The sequence below is a fragment of the Mandrillus leucophaeus genome, unplaced genomic scaffold (genome assembly GCF_000951045.1).
Source record: "Mandrillus leucophaeus isolate KB7577 unplaced genomic scaffold, Mleu.le_1.0 Scaffold464, whole genome shotgun sequence".
NCBI classification, from domain to species: Eukaryota; Metazoa; Chordata; class Mammalia; order Primates; family Cercopithecidae; genus Mandrillus; species Mandrillus leucophaeus.
Window position 1 is genome coordinate 2,302,874 of NW_012104965.1, and position 16,398 is coordinate 2,319,271.

The following is a 16,398-nucleotide window of genomic DNA, read 5'->3' on the forward strand; positions in this document are numbered from 1 at the left end:
CCTTGTTGTGCAGCTAACATTTGGTGGTGGCATAATGGAGGAAGGGTAGAGCTTCTCTCTCATCTTTGAGGTAATGATACTACAGATTTAGTTTGCTCACAATGTTCTTGTGACACTAAGAAACCAATACAGACATCGTGGCAAGACAAAGCATAGTCCTTAGCACACGGCAAGATATGAGCCATCAAGGAAGAATACAACCCAGGCCTTTCTCTCCACTCCAGAGCAGTCTTTTTCTCCCAAGAGCATTTCACATACTATTCCAGAAGATAAAATATTTAAATCCAGCATCCTAAAAGGGATAAGCTAAGACTGTCACTTCTGCTTCCTGAAGAAGACTTAGCGTTTATGCCAGCCAACCAGAAGCCTCGGCTACTCCTCTGGAACTAATCACCTTAGCCTTATCTCCACTTGGTCTCAGGAATGAATAGCAGCAGTGTGATCTGCCAGCACACCAAGGTCACTGTAAGAAGTCTCGCACATGGGCAATTTCAGAAACAGACTCTCCCACAGGGGCCCAGAGATGAACCTCCATGGCTCCAGGGAAAAGCTCGTCATGCTTCAGTCTGCAGTAAGCAGTGTATAACAGATAATTCAGACAGGCTGCAGTAAGCCCAGAAACTCGGATCCCTCTGCTGTGAAGATGGGCTGCGACCTTCTCATTTTGCCTGCTGTCACCCAGGCTTGAAAGCAAGCAGTAATTCTTATTATCAGCCTTAATTGTGCTGTTATAATTGGCCTGAGAATCAAAGCCCTGGCTGAGTACATATGGGGAGCATCAGCAGAGCCTTAGAAAACGATCTTGGGGACTGGGTGGCTAGGGGAAGAAATAAAACCCTGAACCCATCAAGGAAGGATACGGCCAGCTCTGTTCCAACATCTGTAGTCCAGATACTGTAGAAGGGATTCGTGAGTTGTACCCCTCTACAAAGAAAATGAGATGGAAAGGCAAGACAAATTAATACAAAGGCAAACGGGAACTTTCCTTTTCACGTATTCTTAGCTTTTCAGCTGCAGGGGTGAGGGCTGTATTTAGGCTAAAAAACATTACAGAGATCCTAAAGAGAAATGAAGCTTGTAGAAGACATCAGCCCAAACATTTTGCAACTGTAAAGAGCTGTGCATTTGATTTGATCCCAGACCTTGTCTGAGTATGTGACCACGTCCGGGGCTTCCATACTAAAGATTCCCGACCACCATTCTCCTTTTCCAACACTCCTCCTAAAGTGACAGGACTGGGCATGGTGATGCACAGTTTGGCTCAGTGACCCACAAACACCTGCTCACCTCTCACACATGTCAAATATGAAGAGGCAGAAGGAACCAACGGCAATGGGTCCGACTTGCTTCCAATACCCTGCAATGTGGTTCCGCTCGTGCTGATCCTGAGGAAAACCAAATTGAGAAGGGAGATAGAGGGGAGAGGAAGACCAAGCAATTCTATGGGGGAGTCAGCATTCGAAGGACACCTGCTGACCACCTATTATGTATCAAGCACCATGCTAGACTCTAGGTGTATGAGAACAAAGAAGATGAAAATCTCTTCTTCAGGCACTCACCTCTGTGGGGGAGTCTGGCACATATGCAGAACATGACAAAGCCCAGCCATAAGGGCTCTGAGAGTAATAAGAACAGGATGCCATGGGAACACAAAGAATGGCCTCAGCTCCCAGGCAGAGGACACTTTGTGGTCCACAAAATAACTCATTCTGAATTAAATTTCTATGTGACTTGTAACTTGTGTTTATAAAAGTGACTGATCCCCAGAAGACAAAGTAAAGACATTAAAGCATTTAAATATGTGAAGTGTGTCTCTTATGGTTAGGAAAACAGGCATATTTCCTCCCCATCCTTATTAAAACCAGCAATGATTCTCCTTGATCAACAAAGACACCAAGAGAAAGAAAAGGAAGGAATGTAGAATGAGAAAAAAGGGAAAGCAAAGATGATCTTAGCCTCCAGGCAGGGCCCCAGGTGGGTCAGTCCACACCAGCTCCCTGTGGACAATCCTTGGCTGGCTGGCTTCCTGGTGCTGGACCAAGTTCCCTCCACTCCCAGGCCCTGATGCCGAGGCCTCATTCTTAGCGCATCTCTGCTGGAGGACCCCTCATGGGGAAAGACCCCCTAATGTAGACAGTTTAGCGGTAGGCAGAGTGTCTCTCTCTGCTCTCACACTGCTCTCCTGGAAGAGCGGCAGGACTTCAGAGGTCTGGTTTTTATGACTGAGCCATAATGGAATTTAAAAACAGTCCACTCTGCCATGAAGCCCATGTGCCTGACACGAAGACCAAGTTCCAGCTGGCGTATCATCTTAGCCACAATGTGATGACGACACCATTCTTATTTTAAACCATGGTACCTTCAGTCCCTCTTGAAATATGATTTGGTGTCTCTGCAAACTGAGGAGACCAGGAAGGTCTGTATTTCCGAGTAATAGGGGTTACTAGGCCACCTGGACACCTTGCCAGCTGGAAAGAGCCAGGTCCACATTCTCTGGTGGTTAACCTGTATTCCTGGGGACAGGACAAGCAGGGCAGAAGCCAGCAGACAAGAAACTCAAGCTCAAGGGCAAGAAATAATACTAATCATTAGAATGTGTGTGTTTATCTTAAGTTACTCACATTCTCTCTTTCAATTCGCACAAAAACTCCATGCATTAGGCCTTTACATCCCATTTTATAGATGAGGGACCTGAGATTCAGAGTGATAATGTCATTTGCCTAAAGCCACTCAGCTGGTCAGCAGGTGGTGAAGCAGGAATGTGAACCAGAGGGGTCTGCCTCCAGAGTTCCCACTTGTAACTACTAGTTTATTCTGTCTCACCCACTGCTGACTAGAGGCAAAGGGGGGCAGGTGTCAGCTTGGCAGCCTGCACGGAGCAGCTGGTACAGACGTCTGTCCCTCGCAGGGGCTCTTACCATCATGTGCTCGCCACAGAAGATGATCCAGAAGGACAGAAGCATCGCATAGAAGATGCCCTGTCGGATGTCACCGAACAGCAGCATCCAGGTCCAGTCGAACCCGATGGAAAACCATTCCACTGGGATATTGATAAAGGTCATGGAAATCCCAAGGGCAAAGATGACTCTGATGGTGAGAAAATATCAGGACAGCCACTTCATTCATCTGGAGGGCAGATTTTCAAACAATTCCCAGAAGTCAGTTTTGAGACATGAGATGTTACTTATTGGGTCTGAAGCCATATGATTAATTTCTTCTGCACAGAGATGCAAAATGTCCTATGTAGCTCACACTGCTGCAGAATGAAGGAGTGCTACACCAACCTTTCCATGGAAGTGAACCTGACCTCCTTAATGCCCCACACTTTACTTTGGTACCACTGCAGATGAAGAGCTTCCTATAATGTTTGTGTCCCCTTGCCTTCTCATCCAGGCCTCAGTGAATATAATCGTCCTCTTTCACCTATTCAGGTTATCATTCATCTGATCATTAAGAACACTCGTTATTATTGTGATATCCTCAGGAACGATGAATTATATAAGCATATTTGTTTCAATAATACATGACTCCAAACACATTTGAAATGTAAATTCTCTTGACTGCTTGTTTAGCTTTTATTTTACTCTTCCCCTGTCACACTAAGAACTGCCAATTCTCTATTAAAATGTAATTCTTATGTCACTGATTTATTCATACTTTTTTCCATCCCCTTGAAACACATATGTTAATTAAGCACAGATCACGTGGCAGGCATTGTGTTAGCACTATAGAATCCTAAATGAACAGGACCTGTTTTTTCACTCACGGGAGATACAGTTAGTAGAGGAGCCAGATAAAGAGACAATTGAATAGAGCAGGATCAGGAATATCATAGAGTTTTAAAGCATAGAAGGCTGCTACCAGGACTTCTGACTTTGACACAGACAGGAATGGAGCTGAGTTGTGAGTCAAGGTAAGGGAGGTGGAAAGGGTGTTTGGAGGAGAGGGCAGAGCCTGGATGGAGGCACAGAGGCCTGGAAGAACCTGGTGCATTTGGGGATCTGCATGTGGCACATCAGGAAATGACAGGACATGAGACCAGAGAAACAAAGAGGGCTGTGCTCATGAAGAAACTTGCATATCCCACTAGAGAACTGAAATGTATCTTGAAGAGACTTTTTATTGGAATCCAATAAAAAGTTTAAACAATGGAGTGACATGATTCATTCACTCAAAAAATATTTATTAAACTCCTACTATGTGTCAGTCACTATTCTGAGATGCTGAGAATATAACTGTGAACAAAATAAGCAAGGATTGTGCTCTTGTGATGCTTGCATAGAGATGCAGTGAGAGAGGGAGTATAAGAAAAAGATAATAAATAAATGAATAAGCATCATGAAAAAAAAGCTAGGCAAGAGAGTGGAGAGCAATGGGGATGTGATTTTACATAAAGTGGACAGACGAAGAGATCAGCAAGTGTGAAGGCCCTGGTGTGAGGGTTTGAGCACAATAAAGGGGGCTGGTGGGTGTTGGAGAGGACAATGACAAGATCAGAGGTGGAAGGCACCCAGTCATCAAGGGGCTTATAGGTCAGGGCAAAGGAGATGAAAAGCCAGTGGAGAGCTTTGAGCAGAGGAGTGACAGGATCTGATTAACATCTGAAAGGGGGCACTCCGGCTATCCTGTGAATAGGCTGCAGGGAGGCACGTGGTGGAAGCAAGGAGAGGGGTTGCAACAAGGCTGTTCCCACTGATCCAGGTGAGAAGCGATTGTGGGTTAGTTAGACTAGGGTGGCCGCAGTGGAAATGGTGAGACTTCCCGGTGAGTTAGATGAGAAGTGTGAAAAACAGAGACATACAGGATGACTCACTGCTACATTTCCAGTTTGAACAACTGAAAAGATGGAGTTGCCATTTACTGAAATGGGGATTCTGGGAGGGAACAGGTTGGAAGTGGGACACAATCAAGTGTTGTCCTTGGTACACGTGACATTTTCAATGCAAATGAAGACATTAAGTAAAGAGCTGCAATATTTGGGTCCAGAGTTGGGAGAGGCTGAGGCTAAAGATATAGATTAAGAGTCATCAGAGAGCAGATGATTTTTCAGACCACGAAGGTAGGTGAGATCACCCCTGAGGAAAGCACAGCTTATAAAGAGAAGAGGTCCAAAGCAGGTGCCCCAGTCCCAAAGTCTAAGAGGCTGGAAAGATGGAAGGAGACAGAAATGGAGCCTACATGCTGGTCAGCAAAGAAGAATGACCAACAGAAGAGTAGAGGAGACTCTGGGAAGAAAAACTGATTATGTCAGATGCTGGGATGAGTAAAAAAAAAAAAAAAAAGTGAGGACTAAAAAATGATCTTTGGATTTGGACTATGAAGGTTGTTGGTGATCCTGTGAAAAGCAGTTTTAGTAAAGTGCTGGAGATGAATCCAGACTGGAATGGACTCAAGAGAGAACAGAGGAGAAGACATATGCACAAGGTTTTTGAGAAGCATTGCTGTAATGAGGGGCAGAAAAAGGGTATGTAGCTTCAGGGAGAAGTGGGAAATGGGAGAATTTTGTCTAAGAAGGGGAGATGGCAGGGCATGTTTGTATATTAATAGAAAGAATCCAGCAGAAAGGGAGAAGTCAATGATGTGGAGAGAAAGTAGGTACACCTGCAGGAGCACTGTCTTTCTTTAAGTGAGAGGAGCTGGGCTTAGGGCAGTTTCTTCACTACAACACAGACAAGTATCTGATTGACCACGGAATATCCCGAAGAGCAAAGAGGTTAAAGAGTCAGAAAGGTCAGCTGGGTGTGGTGGCTCACACCTGTAATCCCAGCACTTTGGGAAGCTGAAGCAGGCAAATCACTTGAGCTCAGGAGTTCGAGATCAGCCTGGGCAACATAGTGAAACCCTGTCTCTACAAAAAATACAAAAACTAGCTGGGGAGTATACACCTGTGGTTCTAGCTACTGGGAAGCTGAAATGGGATGATTACTGGAACCTGTAAAGTCAAGGCTGCAGCGAGCTGAGATCCCAGCACTGCACTCCAGCCTGGACAACAGTGTGAGACTTTGTCTCCAAAAAATAAATTAATTAATTAAAAAGAGCCAGAAAGGTGAGCGAGGTAGAACCCTGAGGATTAACTTAATAACAACTTGCATAGGAAAGCTGCAGGAGAAAAAGGAGTCCAGGATGACTCCTGGTCAAATCACTGGCCTAAGTCACACACTGGCTGCTTGAAATGGACACAAGCAAAAGCAAGAGCTTGGCAGATCACGAGAAGCCAGTATTCCTGAAGAGCACTGCAAAACCAGCTCTTACTTTTCCAGAAGCACTGGGGGTCGGGACATCATGGTGATCCTCCTCCAGTACCACACCATAATGATGAAGATGCTGGGCGTAAGGAAGGTCTTCATGGCAAACCACACCTTGGTGAAGCCTCCATTTTGGTGGATCCCCTAGGCAGAGACCAGTGATAATTTTGAAGGTGAATATTATCTTAGCATTTCCTTCTACTGGCAAATGCGTTTGTGGGAGAGGTAAGTGGAGACCTTGTCTGCAAAATGTTCATGATCAAGAGCTTTCACATTCATAGCATGCACTGCCCTCATACACCCTTGGCCTCTCCTCAGAGATAACAGAAATACATATTAAAAGAGCCCTGTGCTATGGACCTGAGACCAGAGAAATAAAGAGGGCATCCTATTCACAGTAATGGCTTTCATGCTCTGGGGTCTGAAAGAAGAGCATGGGGCTTTGGGGCAGGGTCACTCTTTCCAAGAGGCTGAATTATCTTACCTTGGACTCATCCCACTGATTTTAAAATGCTAATGCCTAAAGGTCCACTTTAGAGGTATGGATTAATAGGGCAGGTACGGATTAATAGGGCCTACAGGGTGTATGATATCTACCCAGCTACCACCCCTACAGTGTGCCCTCCAAAAAAGCCACATTTGAGGTAGAACCAGAAATTTTAGGTAAAAAGCAGAGATATTCTCTATCTCTTAACACCTCTCTTGGCCGTTTAATCCTTATTCGACCCTCACATCTTACTCATCTGGTCTACTAGGGCTACAAGAGTTTTTCCCTATGCTAAGATAATGATTAAGTACATGATCAATTTTTTTTCTTTTTGTAAGCTTTTCATTAGAAAGTTGCAGATATCCTAGATGGTCAATATGTTGAGATTAGTAAGTGTTAAGGTAAATCTATTCTATAAAATGCTAACCAATATTGTAAAGTATATTTATACTACATTCACCAATTTATATTATATATGCCATTAAATAAGAAAGCAAGGAAAAAAAGTCAGTTCAATATGATCCTACTTTTTGTAAGGGAATTACTACGTATATAAAAAGCCTGGAAGGAGATATATCAAAACCTGAACAGTGACTATTTCTCTAAATAGTAGGACATTATAGGTAATTCTTATGCTTTTCTGTTTCTTTACCCAATTATTGTGAGACTTTGTTGAGGTTGAAAAGAAAGGTCCTCCTTGCAGCAAGTTCTAACTTTTCCCCAATTAAACAAATAAGATGGAAAGAACCTAAACCACCCCTATTCCCTTTAACAATTGTGCTTGCAAGGTGAAACACATAAAAAAGAAAATTTACTTTTATCTTGGTGTTACTCATTATGCAGTCATGACTATATCATGATCTTATCATTATAATGATCTTAAGTGATCTTAAGCCCATTTAAAATCATAAGTGGACACAATAATTGCATTGTTTTCCATTTCTGTAATCTCTCACACAAATTAATTCACTTTATTATCTGTCATCATGAGTATGTTATTATTCCCATTTCTCAGATGAGACAGGTGAGGCATAGAGGTGCCATGAGTGAGATGGAGTTCCCCTTCAATACACATGCCAAGATCAGTTACATTCACTTACCACCAACCGAATATCCTTTATCTCCCCAATTCCCACATTGATTTTCTTCTTCTCATTCACAGGCAGCCGGATGTTTAAAAGGTAAAACTTATGGGCCACCGACCCAATTTCCATGAAAGGAAGGACATCACATTCATAGTAACGGCCTTCATGCTCTGGGGTCTGGAAGAAGAGCAGAGGGTTTGAGGCAGGGTCACTATTTCCAATAGACTGGCTCTGAATTCTGTTACCCTGGACCCATAACACCAATTTTAAACAGCTAATGCTTAAAGGTACACCTTAGAGGTACAGAGCAACAAGGCATACTGGAGGCATGGTGTCCACCCAGCTCTCCCAACCTAAAAACAAACAAATGACAACAACAGCAGCCATATTCAAGGTAGAACCAGAAATTTTAGGTAGAAAGCAGAGACACCTTCCTTCTATCTCCTAACACCATTCTCGGCTGTTTCATCTTCATTAGAACCTCACATCTTACTAATCTTGTCTGCGAGGGCTACAACAGTTTTTATCGGCAGTGTGTCGTCAGGGACCTCTAAGGCTCTGTGGAACAGTCAGCTTCTTAAACGTTCAGGTGGAAGCTCCTGCTGAATCATTACACTCTTTAAGGACGGCTAATTATTCTTCTGATTTTGGCCTGAGGGAGAAGCTAGAAGCAGCTGAAAATATCTTCTTTTTATTCACTTGCCAGGAAAAAAAAAGACACGAGGAGCCCTTGGTATTTAGGGAAGGTTGAAACAGAAGAAACAAAGGTAATAATAAGATTAGTGGCCAGAGATAACCACTCAGAATTTTCTGCCTCCAGTGCTTCCTAACAGTCCAAGATGGCAGAAGGGAATAGACATTTTAATGAAATGAAGATTTAGCCCAGTGTCTAGGAAAGCCTCTTGGACTTCGTGCCAAACAATTTAAGAGATACTGCCCAGAGCACGGTGGAGAGAAATCGGACAGTAGGGACACAGCTTTTTTTTGAAAACTAAATTCTGCTCCACCTCACCAGGACTGCCAGCTATGTGTACCTGCTGAGGGGTGGGGGCCAGGGGTAAATATGAGCATGTAGAGGAATGAGCTTCAGCAGGCTGGGACTTTTCCCTGATACAGAAGATAAGAGTTTACCATCAATCTTGGGTTTCTACGTCAGCTTCAATGTTTACTTGGTACCTCCTGATCAAGTGATAGGGGAGATCTAATTTGTCGTCCCTAAGCCTGAATTCACAAGCCCACCATAATTTGTCATAAATCTTCAGAGCAAAGATCCACTGAAGAAATGAGAAGAAAGAAGATAACAAGGAGTCTATAGTCTAAGAGTGTGTAGGAAGGGGCTCTGACCCTTCTGAGATCTTGGCTGGTGGGGAGGGTTCCTGACTGAACAGTCAGAGCTTAGAGTGCAGTAAACAGACCTTTGTACAGAGACAGAGACACACATGGCAAGGTGGAGGTGGGGAGGTGCTTTTAACTCCTCTTCCCCACCACGGCACACATTACCGATCAGTTGTCAACAGTTTTTATCCCTAAGGTGTGAGCGGCTCTTCTCAGACACACCAGTTGATTAGAGTTGGCATGGTTGATTTTTAAAAATTCTTCTGTAGAAAGAATGCTGCTGCTTTTTCAAACCTCAGCTGCAGGTCGGATGATTCTTCCTATACAGATCGTCTTTTTCTCCCCTCCACTCCTTTCTCTCTTATACTTTCAAATCAGGGAGGATGGGGGCTTTGCAGGTACTACTGAAAATTCACTACAGGCTCTAATTCTCCCTCAGATTAAGCTGCAGTGAGGAGGCTGATTATCCTCTGTGGTAACAGCAAGAGGACATTTTCTGATTTGTTTCCAGTTAGGGCCTTATTTTATTCATGGAAATTGAGAATTTGAGGGGGGAAGGTATTAGTCTAATACCATCTGGTGTATGTCTCGCCCAGGGTCCCAAAAGTAGCAGAATTGGGGGAAGGACATGGGCCCTGCCCAAAGGTAGGCGTTGTGCTGTGATAAAGACTTGAACTCCAGGCCAGGAGGCTGTGATTCTAGTCCTGACCATGTTCCTTGCTGGGTACCTTGGGTCACCCTGCCTCATTTGGCCTCAGTTTCTTCCTAAGTGAGAAAGGTAAGTAAGATGATCTCCAGGGTCACTTCTAATCCCCCATGATGGGTCTCTGGGTGTCCCACACTTCCCTGTCACTACAGAGTGAGTAACATGGCCACCCATGACACAAATTTACCTAAGTTCAAATGAAAAGAGACACATTGGCATCTGGGACACTGGCTCAACCTTCCTGTCTCGGAGACAAATTCGTTGTATCCTGGTACAGACTTTCCTTCAAGCACTAAAGTATTTAGGGCATTTAAGAAGGAAGATTCCTCTCTCTCTCCTTCCTTTCCCCCACCCCCAGTTCTCCCCCAACTCCAGCATGAGACTGGCTAATTAGGACAAATTACAGCAGGTGGCAACTTGACTTTTTTTTTTTTTCAACTTCACAATCCACCAGGGACTGAAAAGCTTTAAAGCAATTTCTCATTTAATCTTGAGAGTCAAGACTAAATTTCACTGCAATCAAAAAGCAGAGACTTGATGATTCATTTCCTTCGCACTTTTCAAGGTTTAATATCTTTCTTGCAAGGGATCAACACATCCTAAAAATAATTAAGCAACCGTCATTAAGAAGCAGTTGCAGGCAAACACCCTTCCCCCTCACACTACTCAGTGCCCTCCATGTGTATAAATAAGAGAAATGACTTTTCCCTTTTCTAAGGATACAATTCTGCATCCAAAAGCCATCTAGCTTAGATGTTCAACCAGTGTTTCAAAGATGCAGTCAACTTGCAGAGACAGCTAGAAAGATTTTTAATTAAATTTTCTCCGTTGCATGCAAAGATCTGAAAATGTTAGCTATTCCTCCCTCCTGCTTCCTCTAGTTTCTGTCTATCACTCATTGCTACCTACAAATGGCTTTCTCTGGAGGACAGCCCCGTGGAAATTGAGATATGAAATCCCCCATGATGGGTCTCTGGGTGTCCCACACTTCCCTGTCACTATGGAGTGAGTAACATGGTCACCCATGACACAAATTTACCGAAGTTCAAATGAAAAGAGACACATTGGCATCTGGGACACTGGCTCAACCTTCCTGTCTCGGAGACAAATTCGTTATATCCTGGTAGAGACTTTTCTTCAAGTACTAAAGTCCTGCCTCTGCCAGTATTTAGGGCATTTAAGAAGAAAGATTCCTCTCTCTCTCCTTCCTTTCCCCCACCCCCAGTTTAGCATTCAGCAGAGGGTCTAGGGCAGTGGCTCTCAAACTTCATGGAGTTTAAGGTAATAAACTGAAGGACTGTTAAAACATAGATTCCTTGCTCCTCCCCCCTGAGACATTGACTTAATAGGTTTTGGGTGTGCCCTGGGAATCTGCCTTTCCTAAAACCTCTCAGGTGATGCTGCCACTGTTGGTCCTGAGAACACACTTACTGTAGCTTTGTTCTAGGAAACCTGGGGGAGTGGAGACACCTCTGGTGCTTCAGAAAACACGGCAACAGGTCCTTAGGTTTGCCCATGGAGGGCCTTAGTTTATACATTTTCTCCTAGTGGCCCATCTGATTAATATCCACTTTGACTCTCAAATATGTCCCAGACAAGATGTTAAAGTATAAGGTCATCCTGCCTACGTTCATTGTATCATCTAGTCCAGGGGTGTCCAATCTTTTGGTTTCCCTGGGCCACACTGGAAGGAGGAGAATTGTCCTGAGCCACACATAAAATACACTAAATAGCTGATGAGCTAAAAAAAAAAAATCAAAAAAAGATCTTACAAAGTTTTAAGAAAGTTAGTGAATTTGCACTGGGCCACATTCAAAGCCGTCCTGGGCTACCTGCGGTCCACAGGCAGCGGGTTGGACAAGCTTGATCTAGCCCTTAAAAAGACTCCCAAGGTAGGTACTCTTATCTCATCTCACAGAAGAAAAACTGAAGCTCAGACAGATTATGTAAGCTTACCTGAGGTCACACTGTCAGCGATAAAACCACCCAATCTTTCTCCTCTTTAGGAAAAAAATGGCTAAAGCTGGGGCAAGGTACTCAGAGGCTTCAACCTCATGTTTTTACTATTTCACAGGAAATCTTAACAGTAATAGGCAAAAGCAAAGTTAGGAAAGACCCATGGTAGGAGAGAAGAGGAAAGAAAATGCTCCGCAGAACAGGTATTACCAAAGCTGTCCTCATGCGAAGAAGGGACACACCTAGGAAAAGTAAACAAATCTTTCCACATACCTGAGAAGCAGATAAAAACTCTGTTGGCTTAGACAGCAAGGGGTCATACCTTGGGAGATGTGAAGGTGCATTTGAGTTTCCGTGGTACTCTCTCGTGGGCCATTTCAGTCCACTCAGCAAAGGCATCGTCACGGTAAGCCAGGGAAACGTCCATGGAGACCTCTGCATTTTCTCCTGCAAGAGAAAGGATGCACGCTTCAGAAATGGCTTTTGGAAGATATTTTAGAAACAGCTCAAAAAATTCTTATAGGCTTTGCCATGGAAATCAGCAAGACAAAAGAGAAATATTAATTTCTATCAAACTCCAAACCTGAAGACTTAGAAGTCATAGGAGGAAAGTCTAAGCCAAATGCTGGGTGGCCTCTCCTGTCCACTCTGCCAGAGTCCAGAGCCTCCATTTAAACTCTTCCAGAGACAGGGGCCTCACTCCCTCTGAGGGAGCGCAAATAGTCAGACCTCATCCTCCCGCAACTTGTACCACAGGTCCTAGGTCTGCCTGTAGAAGCTACATGGAAGGTGAGGTCCTTCCTTCTTCCATAAAAAGTGCCTTATGTTCTTGAAAACCATACCAGATCTGCCTGCATTTTCTTTCCTCTCTGACAAACATGACCAAGTTTTTCAACCACCCCTCAGACATGTCCCTCTGGGGCTCTTCTCTGGTCACATTCTGTCTGAAAACATCCTTCTCAAACTTATTCCCGAAAGTTCTCAAATATAGGATCTGCTACTTCTCCAAGAGTCAAAATCCCTTCATATTGTAGATGAAGTTAATGTAAAAGGCAAAGTATTTTTCCAAAATTAAAGACTTATACACAGATAGGAATATAATAATACATAATTGCACAAATGAGTGTTCACACATACTTCCATAACAGTAGGACTGGACCACAAATGAGTTAAACTCACCACAGAACTCATTAAGGAGATGAGATTAATAAAACATTGCACCTATTAATTTTGTCTGTTTTATACTATGATGAGCAAGTTCAAGAGCAGAGAAGTCTTTTTTTTTTGTATAAAGGTTTAATTCTATTTAAAAAGAAGATTCATTAAATCAACTTCAAGTTCTTAACTCATGGGACTATTTTGCCACACTTCTTGGTAAATATCATTTTGTTAGGTTATTGGCAAAACAGTTTCAAGGTTCACTTCCCTCCCTTGAACCAGGTCCAGGTCATTTTGCTTTGGGGTAAATTAAAATCAGAACTCTACAAGTTGAGCAACTTTGGTTTTTTTTTTTAATTGATTTAGCTCTAACCCACCATTACATCTTAAGGATGGCATGACTTGATAATGATGGACTTGTGTGAAGTTTTGATTTTTCAATTAAACTTTGTATCACATGAAGTAATTGTCAGCATTCTTGAGTCTGGTTATGGAACAGGCAGATAGAATCCTATCAGTAACAAGAGTTGGAAATTGGCTAATTGACAATGCAGTTGCCTTAAACATCTCAAGTAGAGAACTTTCACGTTAGTGAGATGTGCCTGAATTTCGGAACTTAACAAATTTTAATTACTTTTTATTGAAAACTGTACTGAACACTAAATGTCCACCTTTACAATAAACAAATACAGTAATGGTAACTCACACTAAAACAAAACATACTTCTGATAGCCGTTATTTTTCTGTTTGGGACAATTTTAAAGTTTTCCTTTGTCACAAAAACAGGAATGCACCTAAACAAAGCTCAAAATAGGCCATCTTTTTAAACAAAAAGGCAATGAGTCACAAAAGACTATGAATAGAACATGTAACTATTTTGATACAAATCTGATAGGATTTGTTAAAATCAGTCCCATCTAATACATCTGAAGTGTTGTTGTATAAAATATCATGTGAAGAAAAGAAGACTTTATCAATGTCTAAAAAAGTGGGTTTGTTCATAGACAATCTGACAAGCTACCAGAAAAATGTTTCCTGAGACATAAGGAAATGCAACATTATTCTTCTTGAACCCTTTTAGCTCAAGACTTTCTACTCAATAAAATAGCAGAGTATCTGAAACTGAGAAAATATATTTGAGTACAAACAGCTTGTGAAACTTAATACTTTTTTTTTTTTTTTTTTTTTTGGCATCATCAGAGGGTTTTACTGAACTTACAACCAACCTGCCCACTCAGTATGCAGTTCAGATGTGAGAGACGCTTCTCTGTACGGGAGCCTGTACTGTCTTCAATCCTATGCGTGCAGGTGTCTATCACAGGCAAACAGTTTTTTCCCCATTTTGTAGTAATGTGATTTTCCTATTAGCAAAAAGAGGTCACCAGCCCCTGTAGACTTAACGGACTCGTCACAGAATGGGGAGTTCCTCTTAATATTTTTTATTTTGTTGTTTGAACTCTTGATGCAACATTGTAGAGCGGGGTGTTCAGGACCTGCTGTGCCCAAGGGACTGATAAAGGAAAAAGCTCTATTTATTCTTTGTGATTTGATACACAGATGAAAAACTTAACACACAATAACAGAAGTTGGTCGTTAATAAATCACATCCTAGTCTTTTAGCACTTCCGTAAGCAGACAGCATCTTCAGTTTGTAGCTCTTGTAGTTTTAACACCGCAACATCAATGATGTATATGTCCAAAATCAGTTACAAAGACCGTAAGATTCTTTCTCTCCTAGTTCATCTATTTTTCACTGTCTCTTGGTCCCAAGTGTATCTGAATGATTACCTTCTGGCATTCTCTGCTATTGCTCGTTGGGGTGCTCTCGATTGTCCCCGTGTTTTGTGGGCTGGTTGGGAGAGGGCACTTGGGAAGGATGTGCCACTGTCAGGAGGTTGTGAGTCACTGGGAATGCCTCCAGGGATGATCCCTTCCATGGCTGCAGGAAGTCCTCCTGGAGCCACGCCCACAATGCCTGGAGGATATCTGTATGTGGCACCATCGAGTTCAGGATGAATTGCTTGCTGGTCTATTACTGACCAAGGCGCTGATGTGACGACAAAGAATTCATTGTTCAGTTTCTTAAGCTTTCTAGGATGCGACCTGTGAGGGCTCAACGGATCTCTGTGGCAGCTGCCTCCCTCATCTCCAGTGACGCCTGCTCGCTGTACCAGGCAGTGTGAGGAGTGCAGAGGGGATTCGGTGCATCTTTCAACGGACCCTGAGCAAAGCTAAAGGGCTCCGACTCATGCACGTCGAGGGCTGCCCCTCGTATCCTGCCCTCCTTGAGGGTTTGTGCTAAGGCTTTCTCGTCCACCAGGTCACCACGGGCTGCATTCACAAGGAATGCTCACTGCCTCATCTGCTTTATGGTAAAGTCATTGATGAGGTGGTGGTTATGTTCATTGAGATTGCAATGCAAGGAGACCCAGCCACTCCGATACAGCAAATCCTGGAGGGTGTAGACCCTTTGCACGCCCAGGGACTGCTGGATCCCATCCTGCAAGTAGAGGTCATAAAATATGACGCTGAATCCAAAGGCCTTGGCTCGAACTGCAACTACCTGCCCGGTGCAACCAAAGCTGATGAGGCCCAGCGTCTCCCCACGGACGTGTGCCGCTCCTGAGGCCACCTCGTGGATCTGCTCCATGCTCTGAACCCGCATGCCTTCCTGCAATGCCTGGTACAGCCACGTGTTCCTCCGGTACAGATTGAGGATATAGCAGATGGTAAAGTCCGCTGTCTCTTCCACGGTTGCAGACGGGTTGTTACACACAGTAATTCCGAGCTCGCCGGCAGCCTTGATGTCCACGTTGTCATAGCCACTGCCTATCCGCAGGATCACTCTCAGAGCCTTGAACTTTCCCAGGTCCTCCCTGGTGAGGGTGATGGTGTGGTACATCTTGACACCTACGGCTTCATTTAGAACCTTCTCGTGGATTTCCTGCGTGGACTGCACATGCTTCAGGATGGGCATCTCCACAGTGCAGTCGCGGCCATCCAGCAGTGCCACCAGGGGGCGGGGGTGCAGGGGGTCCTTCATGATCTGGGGGCGGATACCTTCACAAATTCTGTCCAATCACTGTCTCTTGACTTTGTGCTTATCCACAAGGGGCCATTCTTTATGGAACCTTGCAACTCTCAGATAAAAAAAAAAAAAAGCAGTTTTTTGCTTTTTGCAAAGCAGTCCTCTAAGAACTTAGGGGAACTCGCAGGAGTCTGCATACATGACGCCACTATGAACCCAATATAAATCTGTCCACAAACTCTAGTTCACACGATGGGCTGTCTGTCTTTTTAAGAGAATAGTTTCATTGGTTCAAAACCATTTAAGGTGATGAAACCCTCCTCCCAGACGGTCGGCGTCCACAGCGAAAGGCGCCCTGGAGGCGGCGGCGGCTCCCACCCCTCCCATTCCACCCGGGG

At 43.7% G+C, this 16,398-nt stretch overlaps 1 protein-coding gene and 1 pseudogene across 1 annotated transcript in view; both read right to left on the bottom strand.

Annotated features, from left to right (window-relative positions):
• The window catches only part of WLS (wntless Wnt ligand secretion mediator), a 108,359-nt gene that overhangs the window by 22,134 nt on the left and 69,827 nt on the right, over positions 1 to 16,398 (bottom strand). The window contains exons 3-8 of the mRNA XM_011994999.1: positions 12,137 to 12,261; positions 7,833 to 7,994; positions 6,253 to 6,389; positions 2,919 to 3,087; positions 1,288 to 1,385; positions 861 to 924 (exon numbers count right to left, since the gene is read on the bottom strand). Coding sequence (XP_011850389.1) covers positions 861 to 924; positions 1,288 to 1,385; positions 2,919 to 3,087; positions 6,253 to 6,389; positions 7,833 to 7,994; positions 12,137 to 12,261 — 755 coding nt within the window. The remainder of the gene's footprint in view (positions 1 to 860; positions 925 to 1,287; positions 1,386 to 2,918; positions 3,088 to 6,252; positions 6,390 to 7,832; positions 7,995 to 12,136; positions 12,262 to 16,398) is intronic.
• On the bottom strand, positions 14,777 to 16,387 carry LOC105550113 (annotated as a pseudogene).